Source organism: Cupressus sempervirens, chromosome 9 (genome assembly GCF_028749045.1).
Source record: "Cupressus sempervirens isolate cs-2001-9-10 chromosome 9, ASM2874904v1, whole genome shotgun sequence".
In the NCBI taxonomy this organism is placed as follows: domain Eukaryota; kingdom Viridiplantae; phylum Streptophyta; class Pinopsida; order Cupressales; family Cupressaceae; genus Cupressus; species Cupressus sempervirens.
The window spans coordinates 558335550-558358797 of record NC_143126.1 but is presented as its reverse complement, the minus strand read 5'-3'; the positions used below and the strand labels follow the sequence as shown (position 1 = coordinate 558358797).

At 39.4% G+C, this 23248-nt stretch overlaps 1 protein-coding gene across 2 annotated transcripts in view; it reads right to left on the bottom strand.

Moving 5' to 3' along the window:
* Positions 1–22201, bottom strand: part of LOC149539871 (kinase C substrate, heavy chain-like protein) — a 54790-nt gene extending 32589 nt beyond the window's left edge. The window contains exons 1-4 of one of the 2 annotated variants that reach the window (XM_089801070.1): positions 22131–22201; positions 21797–21875; positions 21548–21661; positions 7269–7364 (exon numbers count right to left, since the gene is read on the bottom strand). In XM_089801070.1, the coding sequence (XP_089657196.1) occupies positions 7269–7364; positions 21548–21632 (181 nt within the window). In that variant the 5' untranslated portion in view covers positions 21633–21661; positions 21797–21875; positions 22131–22201. Of the gene's footprint in view, positions 1–7268; positions 7365–21547; positions 21662–21796 lie in introns of both variants that reach the window. The other variant, XM_089801069.1, reaches the window with a different exon arrangement.
* Positions 22202–23248: the final 1047 nt, after the last annotated feature.

Genomic DNA, 23248 nt, shown 5'->3' with positions numbered 1-23248 from the left:
AGGGCTAGAGTTTTACCTTGTTGAGATGTATCTTGCTCGTGTCCATCTAGAGGATTGTTGTTGTCGTCTAGGTTGATGACTGGTACAAAGGAGGAGTCCTTGACTACTAATTTCTCCTTCTCTTTATCTTAATCTTTATCTGCCACCTTATCTCCCACTTTTCCAGTATCTAGCAAAGATCCTCCTCCACAAGTTGGAGGGACTTGGATATCCTTTTCAAGAGGTTGATCTCCTCCTCCACTGATTTCTCCTTCTCTTTATCTTTATCTTTATCTGCCACCTTATCTCCCACTTTTCCAGTATCTAGCAAAGATCCTCCTCCACAAGTTGGAGGGACTTGTATATCCTTTTCAAGAGGTTGATCTCCTCCTCCACCAACAGATTGTGTTAGCCCAGCTGATGTTGATGTGGCAGCAGTGGTGGAAGTAGTGGCTAGTGATGACTGAGCAGTTCCAAATGCTACTCCACTAGTAGAACTAGTGGCTCCAATTCTCTTCTTCCTTGCTCGGGTCCATTCTATATTCTTTGTCCTTTTGTTGATGCCAACCATAAGAATTTTTATTGTATCAATGATAGGACCATCAGGCAGAATTGACATTATAGGAGTGTCCTTGATTTGTTCATAAATAGAGGGCCTCATATAAGAATCATCATCTGCAATATCACTAACGTCAATCTTATCATTATATAACTTGATTTCATCAAGAGTACCAGTACCTCTCTCTGGTTTGGTACTCATTATAACATCTGGCCCAAAAGTCTTCAATATCTGGAACATGCCTATAAGCATGTCCTAGCTTTAGATGATCTTTGACAAAGCTAACAAGATCATATTAGGGCCTTATAACTTCATAGTCGATCAATTTAACCTTGTTCTCAAAGGCTTTCACCAAATTTCGAGCATTAGACCTAGAGGCACAAGAATAAGGTCCTACCACAATTGGGAAGGGGATGTCGGCTATCTTCTTTAATTGGAACATAGGTATTCACATCTAGAATATGCCTACATAACTCAACAAGCACTACTTTATCTTCAAGATACCTGGGAGTCTTTTCAAAAAACCATTCAATGCACCGATCCTTATGGAAATTGAATAAAACAGCATCCGAACTGGCTCACTGGTGATATAGCTTCAGGTGAGAATCTCCGCTTAGGGCACCCTTGCAACTCCCAGCATAGCCTCATTGTGAAGGCGTCATTCATCTTTACGTATTCTCCAAAGCTCTTTTCCCGCTGTAGATGAGGATAGAGTTCATATACCTTAGTGTTCTCATCATAGTCTTTAATGCTCGAAGGACTAGGCCATAGATGATGCATGGCTAAAGCATATGTTAGGTATGATGACATGTAAAACTGCTTGAATGCTTTCGTCAAGTTTAGCCAGGAGGCTATCTCTTCACATATGATTTGGGCCCAATCAACTTGCAATTCCTCAGCACAGACGGCCTGAACTAAATAGAAGTGATGCTCAATAAAATCCAAGATCTCCTTCCTACCTTTCAATCTTAGCAACAATGCCAAGATGTCCACAATTTTCGTTTTTAAATTGGTTCGAAAAAGGGTTCTTGGCATTTTACTCTTTTTGGAATGAGGAGTTTGGAACCAAGTTCTCTCCATGTCCTCTCTTCTCAAAGTCTTCTTTTTATTGAACATTGATGCTAAAGAAGAGAAGTCAATGTCACAGTACTGCTTCTTCACTTGAATTCCGAATAGACTACATCAATTCTCTGTTCACCGGAAGCAGAATAGATTGGTCGGGGAATAAGATTTGCTTGGATTCCAAGTTGTATCTTTCAATACATTCTTTTAACAACTCTAGAGCTTGCACTGCCATGGGAAATCCGACAGCCTCAACTAACCCGCTTTCATTCAATTTCTGGGTTATTGGGTGAATGGGCTGGGAATTGAGCCTTCTGTGCAGGTCGCCCAGATCATAAGATTTCAAAGAAGTGTCTAAAAAGTTCTTTAGCTCACTTTCTAATCCAATCAAACGATCAAACCCAACAGCTCTAATTGCCATTAGCTTATAACTTCACACAGAGAAAGCAATTGTTTCAATGAAATACGCATTATAGAATGAGGGGCTTCGTTTGGCAAAAATCCGATCATATAGATTCAGAAATTGGATCGTTGGCACCACACAAATGAAGTAACTCATAATTAACAACCATAATGGTCAGATTTGTAATAAATTAGGCAAATCAACAGTTATTTAAAACATATTCTATCTAGATGACAGCTCATAAATCCGACCACAATAAAATCCATTTTAATCTCCTGTAATAGCAAGATTATTTCTTTTTTGGATCCTTTTACCCTCTTTACTTGAGAATCCAGAGTAAAGGCTTGCGCTTTAAGTGCGGGGAAAGAGGCATTACCTTGCTTTTCCGTAGACTTATCTTTGCCTTCTATTTCCTTTGGTTTGGGGTTGCAATGTGCGAGCTACTCTTTTCGTGCCATGAGTACTTTACCTTTTCCTTTTCCGCACAAGGCTTTTTTCTCTTGATTTCTCAACTTAGCTCAAAGAAGCTGCGAAAAGAATTTTTTGTCTTGAGCATGTGAACACTTTATTTCCTTTGTATTGGGCTCTTCTTTGCAACTAACTCCATTAACAGCATCTTTCTGGCATCTCCGCAAAATATCCTTATATTTAGCTTTTAGAATTGTTTTACCTTCCTTGTCCTCCGGAAAAGAAGCTTTGAACGTTTCCATTAGACGGAAAAGTACCATTGAGACCTTCGCTTTCCAAAAAGAGAAACACTTAGAAACATTTTCCTTTGCTTTGGCCACTTTTCCTTATATATCCTCAAGATGAATCGTTGACCATGGATTCATCATTTAGTAAAGCATATCAAGGGCCCAGATTAACTTCTTTATAACACCGCGCCCGGGTCCACTGGACATATGCAATCTTATGAATGAAGCATGAATTCTCTTGCTTTATCCTTGTAGCTATCTATTTTTAAATCATAGCTTTTGATCTGAAATAGCATCAACGATCAAGATATGATCTTAATCTTTGGAAAGACACTAGAAGATGTTCGCTTCCAGAGGGTGAGTAACTGAAAAAAAGAAGTTTCGTTGCTCTGCACAGAAATGAACTTTGACTTCGGATCTTCAATCTGAGAATTTCTTAGTTTTATATCTTTGCTTCTCTTGGTCTTTTCATCATGAATCAACTGGATATACACCCAAGGATGCCATGGTTGCTCATTCTTTGGGGCCTCACTTGATGAAGTCGCTAAAGACGGAAAACAAGTAGAAAGGGTCAGAATCTAGAGAAAACACTTGCTTGAGATAGGGACTGAACTGCAGAACCGAAGTAGGACTATCTTCTCATCGGGAAACCGCTCAACCAATCAACCCTCCCAATCCTAGATCACCTAAGACCTTAATGCAGTGAAACGACAAGAATCCCGCAAGGAGGCAAACATGGGGAAGTGGTGCAAGGAAAACCCGGAAGGAACACAAAAGGGAAACCATACGATGTTGATGAGAAGAGAGCCACCTAGGGGCTATCTAGACAAGAAATTGAACATAATTGCATTGAAAACTCTTCAAGCTAGAAGCCTAAAAGGTATAGATTGAAAGTCTGGCAACAGATAGTATGGTTTGCTTTTGCACAATTCAGTTTCCTCCTAATAGCCTGATCATGCATACATTCAATCCCTCTACACTCTATCATGAAGTTTCTCTTTCTTCGTCCACTCTGCCATGTCATCAATGGTTATCTTTAAGGCATACTGCCCTCTCTATTTTGGAGATGGTTGTCATATCTTATTATTCTGTCAAAAGATACTATACAGTACCTACCCAATATCCATCTATGACACAGTGTATTCACTCCAAGAGATCTCATTACACATTACCAAGATGATCCCAATCATTACACCCCTAGACTTATCAAGGGACTGTCATTATATTTGCAAGGAATTTCATCTGCCTTTTGACTGGAAAATCGACTCCTTTTTCATACTTTGCTTGGGCTAGTGATATGTCACTTGGCTAGTCACAACTATTCCTTCCGTCTTGTTTCCACCATTGTCACTCAACATTATTGCCACGTCTATGACAAATTCTTTACACTTTTCTATAGTGATCATAACTCTTCCAATGTCTGTCTTGTTTTTCATGCTTATGAACTGTAACCTTAGTGCGCTTCATTTTTTGTTATCTTCCACAGTGGGTTGTCAATTTGACTCTACAATAAGCGATGCACATTGCACTCTCTACCCACATGTTAGGGATGCAACTTTTGGACCATCATATTGTATGGTTCTTTACCACCGTGTAATTGAAAACTGTCACTACAAGTCTATCTTCAAACAGAACATCCATGTGCAATCCTCTTCATCTCTTGCACGATATCAGATGACTGAGTGTCAACTGTTATCTCTGAGTAATAATTTGCACTATGACTTGTCATTTCTTGCCACTCGTTCTTGATCAATATCTTCAGGCACATTGCATAGTGCTGTTCTCACAGGTTGGTGTAACCACTTTTGCTCTGATACCAAGTGTAATTGTCCCCTATTAGGATATTCCTATACTTTGCTCTAGAACATCAAATGAGGTAAGAATTATATTGAGATAGTGCATCTTGCCACTTTGGAGTTTTTATTAAGACCCTGCAACCACAATAGTTATCATTATGGAAAATGAAGAAACATGCAACCGGCAATATTATAAAGAGAATGTAATCATCATTGTAAATTACTGTTACACATAATGTGCACGGGGATTCAATAATTCTTTCCCTAACAACCTATCCTCAGTATGAAGTCCCTTGAAAAATCTGAAAATATAAGGCGCCTCAAGCTGATTCCTTCCCATCAAGCCCAAGAGTACAGAATGACACCCGACATTTGACCTCCTAGCCCAACCCAGGATTGGCATACTTGAATGGAGCTTATGTGTTAGTTGCATCCCTTATTATGTATTCCATTATACCCTCCATAATAAGATTGTTTGTTAGTTAAAGTATTGAGGAATCTTCACTCCTAACTTAGTATGCATTCAGGTCAGAGTTCTTTCCTTCACGATTTCATTCCTTATTTCAGATCAGATGCTATTCCATTTCCATTTCATTGATTCTCCTTGGATTCAATTCAGATCTCCTCCAATATACACACTCATGTCTAGTCTGCTGTAGTAATATTTCTTGGCCTGCCTGTAATCTCCCCTTTAATTTGTATTCCTTTTTTATATCTTCCACGGTGGGAAAAGTCATGTCCCATAATTTTGAAGAGACATTGTCCTGGTTGGCCCTTTAACAGCCACACACAATTTTATTTATTATTTCTTATTTAGATTCGGCCTCCATAATGACTTTGTGTCTAATCTGGGTCAGCTCCTCGAGGGACTCAATTCCAGGTCAACCCCTTCATTGATTATCTTTTCTTTTATTTTTTGTTATCTCTTTCTTGGTCACCCCTCCTCTCCTTTTATGGCTGCAATCCTATTTGAATGGCTGCAATTTTCCTTATTGTCGGGGACTTGACAAACATCTAATGTTGCATCTTCAATGCCTCTTGTCTTTGATTTGCGCACAGTCCTTGTCTCTATCACTCAGTCTTCTTACCCCTGTGACGGTGCCCCTTCACATACTAGTTATAGTGCAACGGTTTGATCAATATCAACAGCATATGATGAGATTGCTTCTAATCCCTTTCGGGTTTCTGTATTAGAAAGCATTTAGGACAAGGGTTTCAGCTCAATTTAATTAACGAGACGCTAAATTAAGAAAACCATTATACCAAGATGGACTCGATCTATAGATTAATCAATCTTGGCTTAGCTTGGTAAATCTACATGATTGGAATTCCAAGTCTTGGAAAACTTTTTTATTGGAGGATGTAAATTTTCTCCATGCATTGGGATTTTTTTTCTGTTTGTGAATCCAAGCATGATGAGACATTCAATTTGGAGAAGAGACTTTGGTTTTGGGGAAAAGCCACTCTATCATTGCAGTCGTGGCATCTTGCCTTCAACCCTCTTACCAAATACTTTTTGATGGTTCTTGTTTGGGTCAAACTACCAAAACTACCCAGATAGTTATAGAGTGATTCTTGTTTGGGGGCTATTGGTATAGGTTTTTGACTATCTCCTAAGAGACAAACGCATTTCTTTATCCTACTTTTTCTCATATCCAATTTGAGACAAATAAGTTTTAAAGAGTTTCCAACAAAGATTTGCATTACAATGGAAAAATATATCTACAAAAGGAAGTTAGATTATGAATAAATGAATTTTAGATGCAACTAACTGAGTAACCTTGGTCTTGTGGCAGAGGCTTGCACTAGATATAAGCTTAATGAAACTAGTGTAACATCTTGGTTGAAGGATGCAATGCCTCACCATGTTCTAATCTGTATCTCTTCTAGTGGCTTTCAAGTGCCTTCCATGGCACCTTTATTGCAGCCTATTGTGGATGCCAAACATCGTAATGTCTCTCCTTTGATTGTGGCATTCGATGCTTCTCTGACTTCCCCTCCAAGGAAAAATTCTAACTTAATCATCCTCCTAATTGTCTGCCTTCCTCAATTTCAATTTCCTAATGTGGGGTCGCTACTTGCCTCCCCTCTTTCTATTAACTCTGCTTCAGTTTATACCTTTGTCTCTTCTTGTTTATTTGGCTGTTTCTATTTCTTCTCGGCTTGAATTTCAAAAATGTTGTGTTCTTCTGTCCTAGGTTCCTCCACATGTTCTTCTATGAAGGATATAGTGATATAGCATGCTGGTGTGGTTGCAAGGATGTTTGGACTACAATCTCTAAGAAGAGGGTCTCCACTTCTAGTAAGCAAGACTCATTTCAAATGATTTTGAGATATTATAAGTAGAATAAGTTAGCTTAATAGGCGAGCCAACTTGCCTAATCTATTGTCTGCAGATTTGGCTTTTTCTTGGCTTATAGATCTGGCTGTAATCACTTCTGTCTTTGAGAGAAGACCCCTGTAGAACCCATAATTAGTCTATCAAAAACATGGTTGAAATACTATAGTTAAATCTGCTTTCTTAGGATGTCCTAGGAAAGCCAATAGTTTTGTACTTTGTATGTTATTACACAGTTTCTCATGATTCTTGCTTGTCTAATATGATTTCAGCGAAATAAATCAAACATGGTAACAAGCTGATAACTTCAGATTGTTCATAAAGTAATAGTTTAGCCAACAGAGTTCATGCAGTAAATGTTCCTGTGCACATAGAATCAATATTAATGCTTAAAAAAGGAATTTTTTTCTTGGGGACAAATAATGCTGAGACATACCACAGATACCATCATTAACATGAGAAGAGAACAGTCGTATAGATCTCTGCCCAGTATCGGTGCAATAAAATTTCCCTTCTGGACATGCTGATGTACCTGCAACAAATAATCATAAAGGATGTATCTTAGGGCTAATAATTCCTTAAGCTATTATTACTACAGAAAAAAGCAGTATAATATTTGTTTTGCTTTCTGCTTAGACCATGCCACATATTTACTTTAAGATACTAGCCAACTAGAAAGAAGAAAGTCTGCTATAAAATACAGAACTAACATATACAGACGAATAAAAAAATCATTAAAAAAACATTTTAAGATAATTCTTTAAACTTTTGAAGCACTCAAATTCACAAACAAGCTCCAATCTCATTATGTTTAGAAATGATAAATGCTGAATGATGATTATCTAGGTCATGTGGGTGCTAACACCCCTCAAATAAGCTTATTAGAATTCTATTTCTAAAATGAGAAAAATAAATTTTCACAAAGATAACAACTTATGAATGTAAGCTCAATTCTACACCAAAACTTTGAATATTTATGATGTGACAATTAAGAAAGAACCCCATTAAGGGGGTAATTGTTAATAAGAAGAAAGATAAAGGGAATAGAAGGATCTTTCCCTGTAAGATCGGTGGAAGTTGAATTTCAACAGAGCTTTTCTTGGGTTAACCAGTACAAGGTAGTGTTTTTCATTCTCCATTCTTCAAAACTGACGTGACCAAAGGAGGATCCTTGCTTTTGGGAAGAAGAACAAATAATGAAACACAGAAAAGTTGTCATTGGAGGCATATCAATGGCCCACTTGGAAGGTTAGAAGATTTTGGTTATCAAGGTTAACTCCCAAATCATTATCAATGGGCTCCAGAAAGGACGATTCCCAAAATGAAAATTTTAGAACCTTTCCCAAGAAGTTACCCAGTTATAAGTTTGAATCAGTTCTTTTTACTCATTGTTTCCAGGAGCAGAATTCGACGGCAGACTCTCGTGCTAACCATCTTCTCTTCTCTGATTAGCCAAATGGTTGACAACTAGAATGAGCTTGATGAAGTCCTTTTAAAGGACATGCCACCTTAAATGATTGGCCCTTTAATAAACTTAATGAACAGTTGCTAGTTGTCATGTCATTTGAATATTTTAGCTGGTTTTGATTGTATTATGTTTGGGAATGACATGGGTAGTTGCATGTGTGGGAAGTTTATTTAAAAGTGGTTTTATCCTGCATTTTAGATGATTTGCATCTGGGCTTTATTGGCTCATCTTGTTTGGATTCTTGTTAATTGCTTGTGGTCTTTTAGCGAAACATGGAGACTAGGGATTTGTTTTCTATTAGGCATTGGCTTTATGACATGCAGGAATGTAGGATGTGGCCACAACCCCTTGGGGTGTGGCTCTGTCTCAAATCATATCCTTCACAAGATATTTCACTGCCTTGAAAGAACCCTTCTTAATCTGGGGAAAAGCATGATTGGAAAAGAAGGTATATGGTTAGCATAAATGCCTTTCTTGAGAGGGATTTCAATTAACAACACATCAGGTAGCTTCTAGATGAAAATACAAGATGCAATCGTGCATAACATTTGGCACCATTTTTCAACAACCAAACAATCTATAGATGACACGTGTACATCTCCAAATGACTACCCAATCAAACCTCCTATGTTGGGCACCCAAAATTTACTATTTTGAGCTACAAAATATGATTTTGCACATCTAACAGCTGTAATAAGAATCTGTCATAAATATTGTCATAAGTTACAACTGTAAGAGAAACTCTCATAGCCGCATCCCGACTATGAACATTATATTCCCTTACAACCCAACATAACCCAAACTGAGCACCCACCTACTCCAAGAAAAAGGTATCTCATGCCACTTGTTCAATTCTTCATAAAATCTGTCATAGGTTGACACTTGTCAAGATCCTAAAAGTGGATGCCTACCTCTACATACGTGACATGTGTCAAATAGTCATCACCGAGTACAATGTCACCAAGCCTATGGGTCCCACTAGATGACTACACATTAGTAGGCAATAATAAATAAAAACAACAAATAAATGCAAAACCAATGTTGCGATACACAAAAGGTTGAGACACCTTTATCCCAACTGTATATCTAGAAATAACATCACTGAAGGAGACAAATATATAGATCTTTCAACTGAATCAATATGCACTGGTCCAAAAAACATCTTGGTGTATAGTCTCATGTATGGTCTCCAACTTACTCTTAGATTTATCATTGCCTGAAGAAGGTGATTTTCTGTTTTGTTTACCAAACACACAATGTTCACAAAACTCAACTCTCATTTGGATAAGAAAATCTGTCTAACATTTAATTATTAAAAATGGTGTTTAAACCATTCTCACTGATGTGATCCAATCTATGGTGCCACAACATACAAGCATTTGTTTACCATACAGGTAAAATAAATCAATGCACAGACAATAGATATGAATAGCATAACTTCTTATTATTATTCACATAGGCCAAACAGTACATTATGCTTGATAAGATCTGATGGAAGATAGATGATTACAATGCTTCCCGAAGGGGGTATAAATACTTTCCGAAGAACCTTCCCAAAGGGGTCCGTCGGCTACATGACAATAACCTTCCCGAAGGGACCCATCGGCTGATACACAATTTCCTTTCCGAAGGGACCCGTTGGCTGATATACAATAACCTTTCCGAAGGGACCCGTCGGTTGATACACAATAACCTTTCCGAAGGGACCTGTCGGCTGATCCACAATAACCTTTCCAAAGGGACCCGTCGGCTGATACACAATTTCTACCGACGACATCATCCCCCCCAAAAAGAAAAGTCGTCTCCTCACAACTAACAAAACAAAATTCAAACAACTAACTACAACAAGATAGATTTGCCACATCACTTTCACATTCGTTCTGTGCCTGCACGAAACTAGTTTCCAAAACACACTTTCTCCTTAGTCAAGCTGACCTTGATAGCCACCTGTGCCACTTTCTCTGCTTCCAACTCTGTGTCCACTGAGCCAAGTGTTGCTGAAGTGCCTTCAACCGGATGATCAACTCCTCCCGAGCTCTCCCTGCATCCACCAAGGCAGCTTCACAGCCAACACCTACTGCAAGTGTAACACCCCTCTCGAAATGCTTGTTCTGTAGATCTTTCCACCTCTGGTACACTATGCCTACAGCAGCTCCAGGTTCCATCAATTGGTCACACTTCTTACAACTGATATCCGCAACGACTGGGGGTCCAAGGGGCAACGCCCCCAGCGGGGTCGAGGGGCAGCGCCCCCGCGAGGTCCTGAGACCAAATTAGCACTTCGAAACCCACGCAAAACTGCATGAAACACGCTATTTCTGCAATTTCTCCTAATCCCACACTGTTTCTGGCAACCGCTAGTGCTTCCTCTTCCCTATGGCATCATCTGATACTCATTCTAAGCATTCTTGATTTGTCAACATTTTTTTTTTTTTTTTAGAAAACCTCCTGTCGCTCTTCTGTGCTACCAATGTACAGCTACACCATACATCCTGCCACCATATCGACTCCTTATGCAATATCCTGTAATGTCCTCTAAAGTCTGAATGCAATAACAGGTAGAAGTCGTACACCATATTTATCATTTATGAAAAACCTGTACACCATATTATACTGAAAATCCATACAGTGGCTAGAACCCGAAATCCGTACATTGCCTGTACGGTAGCATCTCCACTTGCTTCAAGATCTGAACACGGCCAGAGTTCTTGCTTTTAATACTCTGTTCATCATTCGCAGAGACCTTCAAGTACATGTGTGCGCGCTTCTGGGGCCTAAATCCATTCACCAATGTGCCAAATTGATAGACGCAGTGCCTGCTATCATGTGCAAAACCCATACAGTTGTTCTCAGTCTTACATGAATCGTTGCACTCCTGTAATCTTGTGACCAGCAGTTCAGGCACTGAAAACTGTAAAATCCGTATGGCAACCTTCTAAGAAACCGTACACTACATTATTGTTATAAAATTCGTACATCGCAGCCTTCTAAGAAATCGTACACTTTATTATTGTTATAAAATCCGTACATCGCATATTAAAATCCATACTATTCCAAGCTCCAAAAAAATCCGTACATTGCCTTCACTTCAGCTTCTTCCAAAATCCGTACGTCGTATGGAAAGAGGATGCAAAAACCTGTTGAAATCCATACTGCACAAAAATCCGTACACTTGTCAAGGAAATCCGTACAGGAAAAACCATACGCTCTTGGCAACTTTATAGTATGAGGAATCCGTACAGTGAGCAGGGTGAAAAATCCGTACGGCCCACTTCTCTTTTTATTTTTTATTTTTTATTTTTTATTTAGAATAGCAAAGTCAGTTTTCCCTTTGACCGTCGTCATCGTCGGTCTACAACAACGAGGGGGTTGCCCGAAGGTCATGTTCTGACGCAAAAGTCTTTCAGCCGTGGTATACCTTCAGCTTCGAGCCATTCACCGTCTAAGGCACTTCCTATCCATCCAAAGTCCACAATTTTATTGCTCCATTGTCCCCTACTTCCTGGATCTGATACAGCCCGACCCACTTAACTTTGAACTTGCCCGGCTTGATCTCATTCCGGCCGTCATACTTCAATACCCACTGTCCGGGCTGAAACCTATTTAGCTTCAGGTGCTTATCGTGCCATGCCTTTCACCTGTTCTGTGTCATCTCCATATCGCCCAATTTGTTCCTGAAGCTCGCTACCATGGGCTCCGTCAGCTGCCCCTTCTGTCCGTCAACAATACGTCCACTCCGTACTACTGCAACTTTTATTAAACCCTTCCGCTTTGTTTCCTGTGCAGACCGTATCGTGTGTCTTCCTTGCTACTTGTACCTTTCTGCTATCTCTGTGGTTCGACGTAATACTTTCTTCCTGCGCGGTTGTACAGTGGAATCTTTCCTTCTTTTCGGTTCGTACTGTATGTTCTTTCCTTCAACTTCAGTCATACCCGCGTTTCCTTCTTCGGCTTCTCTGTGTTGCTTCGAACATTCATTTCCTTCTTCGGCTTCTCCATGTTCCTTTGGACATTCATTTCCTCCGTCGGCTTCTCTTTGTTCCTTCTGACATTCATTTCCTCCTTTTTTACCTTTGTCGATCCTTAGCATATTACAACTCGGAAAGAGTTCGTAGTCCTCTATCTGCTAGTGGTAAAGACCATTTACTGAATCCAAATCGTCATCTCCTTCCAATCGTAGGACTCCCTCCTGATCGAGTTCCATACTCTGCCTCCTCTCATCGTCTTCTCCTTGGAATCTGACGATAGAGCTTCTTCTCCAACCATCTGAGTGTGTAGATCGATGACATAATTTCGGCCTTTGCTTTCAAGTGATAAAGTATTTTTCTTCCAATCATGTTTTGCCTTGGCTTGTATCAACCACCCCCAACCCAGAATAGCATCGTATCCTCTCCGCTTCAGTGGGATCACGACAAAGTCCAATAGGAAAGGTTGTGTTCTAATCGTCACTGGTTGCACTGTGAGTATTCCCAATGGCTTGATTCCATGTTGATCGGCTGTTAACAACTGGAAGGTAGGTGGCCACAATGTCGACTGCCCCAAACTTTTTCCAAGTATCCTCTGGCAGGACATTGACCCCAGATCCTCCATCTACGATCGTGTCTGTCAGCACAGTTCCGAGAATGCCCATTTCAACAACCACCGGATAGCGTCCGGATGAAAGAGCTAACAGCATCGGATCTTCTGCACTTGCGCCACAGTCCTTTTTGTCTGTTGTACTTGCTCCACTTTCCTGCTCCCTTCCATGTTCACCTAGGAGTTTAGCAGTGGGAACGATGTTTGTGAGTGTCGATCGGAGTTGAGGCATAGTGAGCAACAGATCATTTATCCTAACGGGTATCTCAGCTTGCAATATTTGTCGTACAATGTTCAGTTCTGCGCAGTTTCGTACAAAGGTACTCGGCGTGTCCTTCAATTGTGTCGTTTCTATCTGCGTTGCTCTCTGGATCTCTGTCCGTGCTTCCTCCAGTCTCTTCTTTTCCTCCGTCGGATCGGGGTATAGCTTTGCCTGCTTCTGAGTGATTGCCAGAACTTCTTCCTCATCCGTCCTGACGGTAATCAAGTTTACTCCAGACTTCAAGCATATAGCATCATCATGATCGCCAAGTCCACACCATCGGCATAGCAACTTCGGTATGTTTACCGTTGTGCACTCTCAGGCGAAGTGACCCCATAGATTGCATGCGCGACATTGAACTATCAGCCGGCCATTAGCATCATACTGGATTCGACTCCTCCTGCCATTATTGTTGTTGCCGCCATTGTTGTTGTTGTTGCGCTGATTATTTCTATATCCACCTGATGTGGCACCATCCGTCTAGTGTTCCCGTTCCCTCCTGATGGGGATGCCTCCTGTGTCAGGAACACTTGCTACGGTGTTCTTGTTTTCAAATTGAAAGGGCATTCCTTTACTGAGTGTCCCATAATCTGGCAAATCTCACAAAATTGATCTTTCGGGCATGATCCCTTCGAATGGCCTTCTTTCTTGCACTCTGTGCACCATAGGTCACTGCTCTTGGTTTCCTTGTTCATGTTTTTGAAGTCTTTCATCATCCGTAGCATGTCCTTCTGAAGAGCACGGACTTTCTTGTTGCTACCTTCATCATTGCTGCTATCTTCTCCTGAAGGCTCATCATCATCTGAATCGGATGAGCTGGTCTTCTTCTTTGTCTTCTGTTCACTTTCGAGGTTCAATGCCCGATTGTATGCTTCAATATATGTTGATGGTGGCACGATCTTCATCTTTTTCTGCAACTTGGGGTGAAGGCCTTTAATGAACCATCTTTTCTAGAGCCCATCTGCTGGCTTATTCTCCATTTTACTGATTAAGTCCTTCAACCTCTTGGCGAAGACCCGTACTATTTCATTTTTCTTCTGTTTGCTATTGAATATCTCATTGACGATCTCATTATCATCACGTAATATTTGAAATTCTGCACAAAACTCCTTAATGCTATCCCAAGTGTCTAATTTCTGGGGATCTATGTCATGAAACCAATCAATCGCAACACCCCATAGGGTGGCCGGGAACTGTCGGACCCATTCGTCCGCATCTGTTATGCCATTCGCTCTCCAGATCATTTCACATGTTTTACAATGTCGAATGGGATCAGCTGCTTCATCACCATCAAATTTAGGCAACTTTTCCTTTGGACCTGCCATTATTACTGTACGTTGAGGGTTTTGTTGTGTACCTGCGCTGTTTTGCACTCCCGCGTTGTTCTGAATACCTGTGTTGTTCTGTATACCCGCACTGTTTTTTACACCTATGTTGTTTTCGACTTTCGCGTTGTTTTCGACTTCTGCGCTGTTTGGTGAAGAAGAGGTTTCGTCAATCGAAGCTGTTCGTTCCGGAAGTATATCTCGGACGAAGAGGTCACTCCACGCTCATGCTCCTTCGGCACTTCGAGCCGTGCGAGTCGATCTCCTTCCGTCAAAATTCTCTTCCCGTGGCATATGCAGGTTCAGAAACTCCTCCCTCGCTTCTTCCACCAAATCAAGCCGTTGTCGAGTCTCTTCTAACAATTGTTCAGTGCTTCTGTGTCCGTCGGTAACTTGCTGAAATCTTCGTCTCCGTTCAACCTGTTGTGCCAAAATTAAATTTTCCTGCATAATGCGTATGTCATCCTTTTCCTTCAGCTTATTCTTATCTTTGTTCAACTGATTCGACATTTAATTCATATTCGCCTGCCTGCGTACCAGGTCCATCGGGCAACAGCGCCAAATGTTTACCATACAGATAAAATAAATCAACGCACAGACAATAGCTATGAATAGCGGAACTTCTTATTATTATTCGCATAGGCCAAACAGTACATTATGCTTGATAAGATCTGATGGAAGATAGATGATTACAATGCTTCCCGAAGGGGGTATAAATACTTTACAAAGAACCTTCCCGAAGGGGTCCGTCGGCTACATGACAATAACCTTCCCGAAGGGACCCGTCGGCTGATACACAATTTCCTTTCCGAAGGGACCCGTCGGCTAATACACAATAACCTTTCCGAAGGGACCCGTCGGCTGATACACAATAACCTTTCTGAAGGGACCTGTCGGCTAATACACAATAACCTTTCCGAAGGGACCCATCGGCTGATACACAATTTCTACCGATGACAGCATTTTCAGATTCAGTTACATTTATAGATTTAGCAATAGTCCTGGCTTCATGCTCAAATAGAGTCCCCTTCCTTGTCCCCCTTGATACCAACAAGTTTCCTCCTAATCATCTACAACCATGCTTGTCAAATGTTTTGTGCAATCCCATATCATTCAACATAGAAAGTGAAATCAAGTTTTCTTTCAAAACCTGGGACATGCAAAACAACTGCAAGAAATTTTGATCTCCCACCACTGAAACACAACTAAATCTTACACCTCCCAACAATAGGATACAAAAAGTTAACACCAAGGTGGATTTCCCCTCCATCATATTTCTTATGTGTGGAAAACCACTCCTTATAAGGAGTCACATTGTATGAGCATTCTGAATCAATTACCCAATGTCCTTTAGCCATAACATAAAGAGAAGAAGGAAAAGCATCATCATCTCAGTTAGAAAATTTCTTTGTAGAGAAATCAAATTCTTTCTTTGGAATCTTGCATTCCTCATTAACAAGTCCCCTCTTTCTCAGTTCCAACACTTCACTCTGTTCTTTTTACTAGGAGTTCTATATCTGCCTTTAAACATGTCCTTAGGACGATTCTCGTCTCCTTTAGACCCTCTTTTTTCAGGCCTTCCCTTCACATTGAGAGCCTCACCTGAAGGATCCACAACTTTTCTCCTCATTTCCTATGCCAACAAAGTTCCAAAAAGGGCATCAATCCATGCATCTTCGAGATTAGCAGTGATAGCAAGAATGAAAGTTTCCCTGTGAATCAAATAAAAAACAAAGACGCATGATGTGTCTATCCTCTTCTTCAACTACTACATCTATACAGGCTATAAATGAATTTATATGCTCGACTACTATATTGCCCTCCTCCATCTTAAGAGGAAGCAATTTTTGTTTCAAGAAAAGCTTGTTTGCTAGACTTTTGGCTTTGTAGATCTCACCAATTTGGTTCCGAAAAGCATATGCAATCTTTTCTTTTAACACATTCAAAAGAACAGAATCTGAAAGATGCAGTCTGATAGTACCTCGTGTATTTTATCCACCTCTCAATCTTCATTAGGAAGTTTCTCAACTTTCTCCTTATTTGTCATAGACATCCATTGATCTCATTCTTCGAGAAAATCCCCCATTTTCAACTTCCACATCTCATAAAAAGACTTCTCTATGTCCAAACAAGATAAAGTTAAAGCCATGGTATCAACACAAATCTGCAAAAAAGAGACCAATCAAAACTCCCACAAATACTCAAAAAACCTCCCTTCTACCACCCAAGAAATAGAACTGACCAAGATCTATACTAAATGTTAGAAAATAAGAGGTAGACACAATATGAGAAGCTTCAAATCTGCTGTAGATCGATATAACAATATTTACCAAATGGAAATAAAATCAGCTATAACGACAAAATGATAACACAATAAAAAAAACTGAATACATAACACCATGATTATTTTCCTAAGAGATTACAATACATATAGATTTCCTCAATCTTGCAAAGAATCCCGTGGCATCTATGTACTTAGATACGATGAGTGTTAAAATTCCACCCTGTGATCTCGTTCTTTAAGGGGTTCTCCATTTCAATTTCCACAACTCATAACCCATACCATTCAACTTCTCTATGTCCAAACGAGATAGAGTTGCAGTCATGGTATCAACACAAATTTGCTAAAAAAGGACTAATCATAACTCCCACAAATGTTTTAAAAACCTCCCTTGTACCACCCAAGACATAGAATCGGCCAGGGTCTATACCAAATGTTGGAAACTAAGAGGCGGACAACAATATAAGAAGCTTCAAATCTGTTGTAAATCAGATCTAACAGTGTTTACCAAATGGAAATAAAATCAGCTATAACAACAAAAAGATAACACTATAGAAAACTGAACACATAACAACATCATGATTATGTGGAGAAGCTCTTTCATGAAAAAACATCACCAAAAGAATAGGGAAAATCTATATTATTTTTCTAAGAGATTGCATTACATAGAAATCTCATCAATCTTGCATTTAATCCTGCAGTCCAGCAGCATCTCTCAACTTCCACAACTCAATCCATTTCATTGAACTTCTCTATGTCCAAATGAGATGAAGTTGTAAACATGGTATCAACACAAATCTGCGAAGGGACCAATTGCAACTCCAAAATATACTCAAAAAAACCCACCTTCTACCATCCAAGACATGGAACTGAAATGTTAAAAAATAAGCGGGGGACAACAATATAAGAAACTTAAATATGCTGTAAATAAAATATATCAATGTTTACCAAATGGAAATAAAATCAGCTATACCAAAAAAAAGATAACACCATAGAAAACTGAGCACATAACACCATGATTATGTGGAAAAACCCTTTCATGAAAAACTCCAAAAAAGGAGGGCAAATCCTTATTAGTATTCTAAGAGATTACAGTACATAGAGATTCAGCCAATCCTGCATCGAATCCAACAGCGTATGTGTAGATGTAATGAGTGCTAAGTGTTACATTCATTCTCATGAGAAATGTGTTCTTGCAAGCTACTACTCACTACTTGTGAGACATGGGTCAATGAGATTGATTCAAAAACTACACAATTGAATCCTAATAGCAATATCACAATTTGACTTGCCGTAGGAAATACCTCCAACTTCTTTGCAGACGTCATAGTTGGAAAACTCGGCAAGGCTTGGAAAAAAATTCGAGAAAAACTTGGCCAGTTTTCAGCAAAGACTTGGTGAGAAATTCAGGAACTTAACAAATTGCTTAAATTTAATTAGAAATGCATACTTTTCTTTTTTTTGCAAAATTCAATCAAAAGATGCATCCAATGAGTCAATAAATAAGAACACGAAAGAATCGAGCTTAGTCTCAATATATTTAAACACAAAGTAGGTACAAAAATTGCATTCTCGTGAGGAATGATAATGGCTAGAAGCAAAAGGTGTATCCAAGCTGGCAAAATGAAGGGGAGCTATAAGGGTATGTCTACTGTGGAGGATAGGAGCTGCATCAAACCTGGTGTAGAAGAAGGAACATGCAATGCTTTGTGAGATAAGGGGTGTAAATCACGCAGAGATATAAGGAAACTTGCAGCTAGAGGGACATATATGGAAGCCCACAGCACAAAACATATATTTGAGAGGTGCTAATGCCTCAAACATTGAGATGTACTCGAATTCTCCCACCCCATCTATTCTAGTTACTTCTTCAACAACTTTCTTTGACAATGGTGTTCACAAACTGACACTTGTCACTAATGGCAATTCGTGAGTGCCCAACGATTGTACCTTGACACTACTCAAGGAGACTCGGTTTGGCTGATTTCAATGTCAACAAAGGTTTCTGCCCGATGACTAGACGACAGCTATTGTTCCTGGTATGTCCACGATGGAGGATAGGAGCCGCATCAAACCTAGTGTAAAAGAAGGACCACATGATGCTTGGAGAGACAAGGGATGTGCATCATGTGGAGAGATAAGGTGTACGTTGGGAGATATGTGGGGTATTGCTTGGCTACAGAGAGATAAGGAGACTTGCAGCTAGAGGGACATATATGGAGGCCCACAACACGTAACAAATATTTGAGGCACTAATGCCTCAGATATTGAGATCTATTTGAGATTTTGAATCCTCCCACCCCGCCTATTCTAGTTACTTCTCTGACAACATGTATTGGCAATGTGTTTATACATTCACACTTGTCACCGATGGCAATTTGCGAGTGCCCAACGATTGTACTTGCACACTGCTCAAGGAAACTTGGTTTGGTTGATTTCGATGTCAACAAAGGTTTGTGCTTGATGACTAGACGACAATTGTTGTTCCTAGGAGACATAAGGTGTATCCATGCTGGCAGAATGAATGGGAGCTACAACAGTATGTCCACAGTGGAGGATAGAAGCAGCATCAAACCTAGTGTAAAAGAAGGAACACATGATGCTTGGAGAGATAAGGGGTACGCATCATACAGAGAGATAAGGTGTTTGTTGACTAGTGATGGCAAGCAAGAGAGATATAAGGGGTATTGCTCGGCCACAGAGAGATAAGGAGACTTGCAGCTAGAGGGACATATGCAGAGGCCCACAACAACATATATTTGAGAGGCGCTAATGCCTCAGACGTTGAGTAGTGTTTGAATCCTCCCACCTTGTTCCAGTTACTTCTCCAACAATCTACATTGACAATGGTGCTCACACACTCACACTTGTCATGGATGGCGGTTTGTGAGTGCCCAGCAATTGTACCTGCACACTACTGAAAGAGGCTTTGGTCTACCTGATTTGAATGCCAACAAAGGTTTGTGCCTGATGACTAGACGACAGATGTTGTTCCTAGTATGTCTACGATGGAGGATAGGAGCTGCATCAAACCTAGTGTAAAAGAAGGACCACACGATGCTTGGAGACAAAAGGGGTGTGCATTGTGCAGAAAGATAAGGTGTTTGTTGACTAGCAATACCAAGCAAGGGAGATATAAGGGATATTTCTTGGACATGGAGAGATAAGGAACTTGCAGCTAGAGGGGCATTTATGGAGGCCCACAACATGTAACAAATATTTGAGAGGCACTAATGCCTCAACCATTGAGATGTGTTTAAATCCTCACACCCCACCTGTTCCAGTTACTTCTTTAACAGCCTACATTGACAATGGTGTTCACACACTCACACTTGTCATTGATGGCAGTTTGTAAGTGAGCAGCAATTGTACCTGCACACTCTCGAGGAGACTTGGTCTGCCTGGTTTCGACATCAGCAAAGGTTCAAACTTGATGACTATACAGCAATTGTTGTCCTTGGGAGATGTAAGGTCTATCCATGATAGGAGCTATAAGGGAATGTCCATCGTGGAGGATAGGAGCCGCATCAAAGCTAGTGTAAAAGAAGGACCATGCGAGAGATAAGGGGTGTGCATCCTGTGGAGAGATAAGGTGTTTGTTGACTAGCAATGCCAAGCAAGGGAGATAAAGAGACTTGCATTTAGAGGGACATATATGGAGGTCCACATCACTCAACAAATATTTGGCAAGAACTAATGCCTCAAACATTGAGATGTAATCACGTCAAGGATGGGTTGACCCCACTGATTCATAGCTTCAGTCAAAAGCGTTTACTCACCGTAGATATAGATATAGATATGGATATGGATATGGATATGGATATGGATATGGCTGAGTTTTTCCACTGAGGCTGAGTTTATGTCATAAAATAGCCTGCCTTTTTGCATTGCTTCAATAATTATTTATAGGAAGTTTGCCTTGTTCTTACACACCTATATACAGCTACCTTGCATATTTTCACGTATCTTCTAGGATTTTTGGTGGGACTATATTTGGTGGGGCTATATTGATAGCTGGTTTTCATGCACGCCTCTCTTGAAGAAGATATAAGGACATTACATTAAAGAAGAGAGTAATTTGTGATGTACATTGTTATCTCTAGATTTTGATAGGTTGGGCCCATGCATTAATTTTCACGTTTTAGATCTGCTATAGAGATTACATTACTGCATTGCATTCGTGTATTATTGTTCATACAGAAAATGGGAAAGTCGTGAATAAGGCATTCTCCAATCATGTTCTTGATTTGCTTTTTTAGGTACTAAAAAGCAGTCGTATCTTAATGTTTTTATGCTCAACTATTGTTTAACATTGCAAGTAACATATGATATATAGTTGATTCGACCTAAACCCTAAACCCAAAATCTTTCACATTTTATCTCTCCATTGGATCCCTAACCTCTTAGTGAAGACTGGTGCACCATGTCACAACAAACCTTAAACATTATGTAGTCTTGGTTGCTTGCTTGCTTGCTCGTATGACTACCTTCGGCAGCTTATGAATATTTCAAATTTTCCAACTCCAGAACTAATTCACGCGAACTCCATACTAATACTTACGCTCTACTAAAAGCCACCAAAGTGAAATAATATTATGGCTGATCTAAGGGGTCTGAGGCTCAATTTTGATTAGAACAAGATGCAACATGAAAGCAAGCCTTCGGTGTCATTGCTAGTATTTCTACCCTACCCTCTCCTTCGTTAGTTGAGGATACTGTTACGGCTTAACCAAAATTTGACTACTTAATATTGCTACATCGATCCAAGGAAAGAATTGATAAGGGTTTCCAGCGCAATATTTACCTGGTTCATCTGTACCATCGGCGCAATCACAAAAGTCGTCGTTGAGACGGTCGCGAGTAAAAGATTTTGAACCATCTTTGCACATAATTCTCGATGATGCAAAATATCCTCTTTCTGCAATTCATTTGCTACCGTGTGAATATCACCATTGCACGTGGAACTAGAGTTACTAATCAAAGTGAGTGATGAGAGTACAAACAATTTCAGTTTTTCAAGAAATGATAAAGGTGGGGAATGAAGTAGAAGTACCTTTAGGATCAATTCCTAGCGATCTGGGTGCATGAAGGGAATATCCAGTGAATGCAAACAGTCCAAGAAGCAGCACCGCCTGCGCATTCATTGAATAAAATTATAAGGAAATCGCCACACAATTCACCGAAGAAAGTTTCAGGTTCTACGGCACTCAATAATTCTAGTTCTAGTTCTAGCTAGAACTTGACTATCCCCATGGTTTTGGGTGTTCCAAGAGTAAACTTTAGATAATAAATTCAACTGGTAAACGTTTAATTGTCTTGAAACGGCTCGAACTTAAAGCAAAGGAGAAGTAGTTGAAAATTCAAAGAATAAAAAGTCTTCGTCTAACCAGGAAAAACAAGTTATAGAGTTCTTTTGTGCTGGAGTCCCGGTTTTTGCCTTACGATAGGATAGGTGGAAATAACAAGAATAACAATATATCTATAGGAAACATTTTCTATACTTTATGATGTGAAATAAAAAAAATTGTTCATGATTTGATTTATGTGTTTCATGGCAGCAGTAATTCATAAAGTAAAGTTATAGAATTCTTTTGAGCTGGAGTCCCTGTATTTGTTTTAAGATAGGATAGATTGAAATAGCAAGAATAACAATATATCTATAAGAGACATTTTCTATATTCTATAATGTGAAATAAAATTCTTGTTCATGATTTGATTTATGTGCTTCATGGCAGCGGTAACTCATAAGGTACCTTGCACCATGATCTCAATTTCTGTTTCTAAATATTTGGTATAATTTCAATTGTATTAACACATACTAGAACTAAGAAAAGCACTATGGAAAAATACAAATGTCATATAACCAAAGGTTTTTTATAAAACAAGATGAACACATGAATTGTTTATAACAACAAACAGTATAAAACAAACGAAAAATATCTTATAAAATTAGAAAAAATTGTTGAGGCCATTGCCTCTAGAGATGTGGAATAATGAGAACTCAAACAGGAAATCTATTAGAAAAGACAGGTAGAGTTGATTGGCTTCGGGAAGGATATAAGAACACGACCTTTTCCACAAAATTGTCCAAGCTTGTAGGAATAGGAGCCATATTTCCTTCTTGGTTAAATCAAAAGCTCTCCACTTAACTTATTTGAATTTAAAAACTTGGAATGTTGAAAATGATAAATACACTAGAATATTAGACAATCTTATCCAAAACCTATTGTCTATAGTAGAAAATTGAGTTTATTATGTAGTTGGAAATCTATAAAAGTGTTTTATTGATGTATTATTTGTGTCTTAACTATTCATTTAACTTTGGAACATGATTTCATTTGAAAATCATTTAGATAAATGTTGAGTAATTGTAGTTATTTATATATGAATTTATTGCAAATTTTTTATCCTTATACAATGTCATGTTAAAAAGATTGATTCAAATCACCTTATCAATCAAGTGAGAAGTATATCAAAGAACCAAATGTTAGCTAAAATTGCAGTT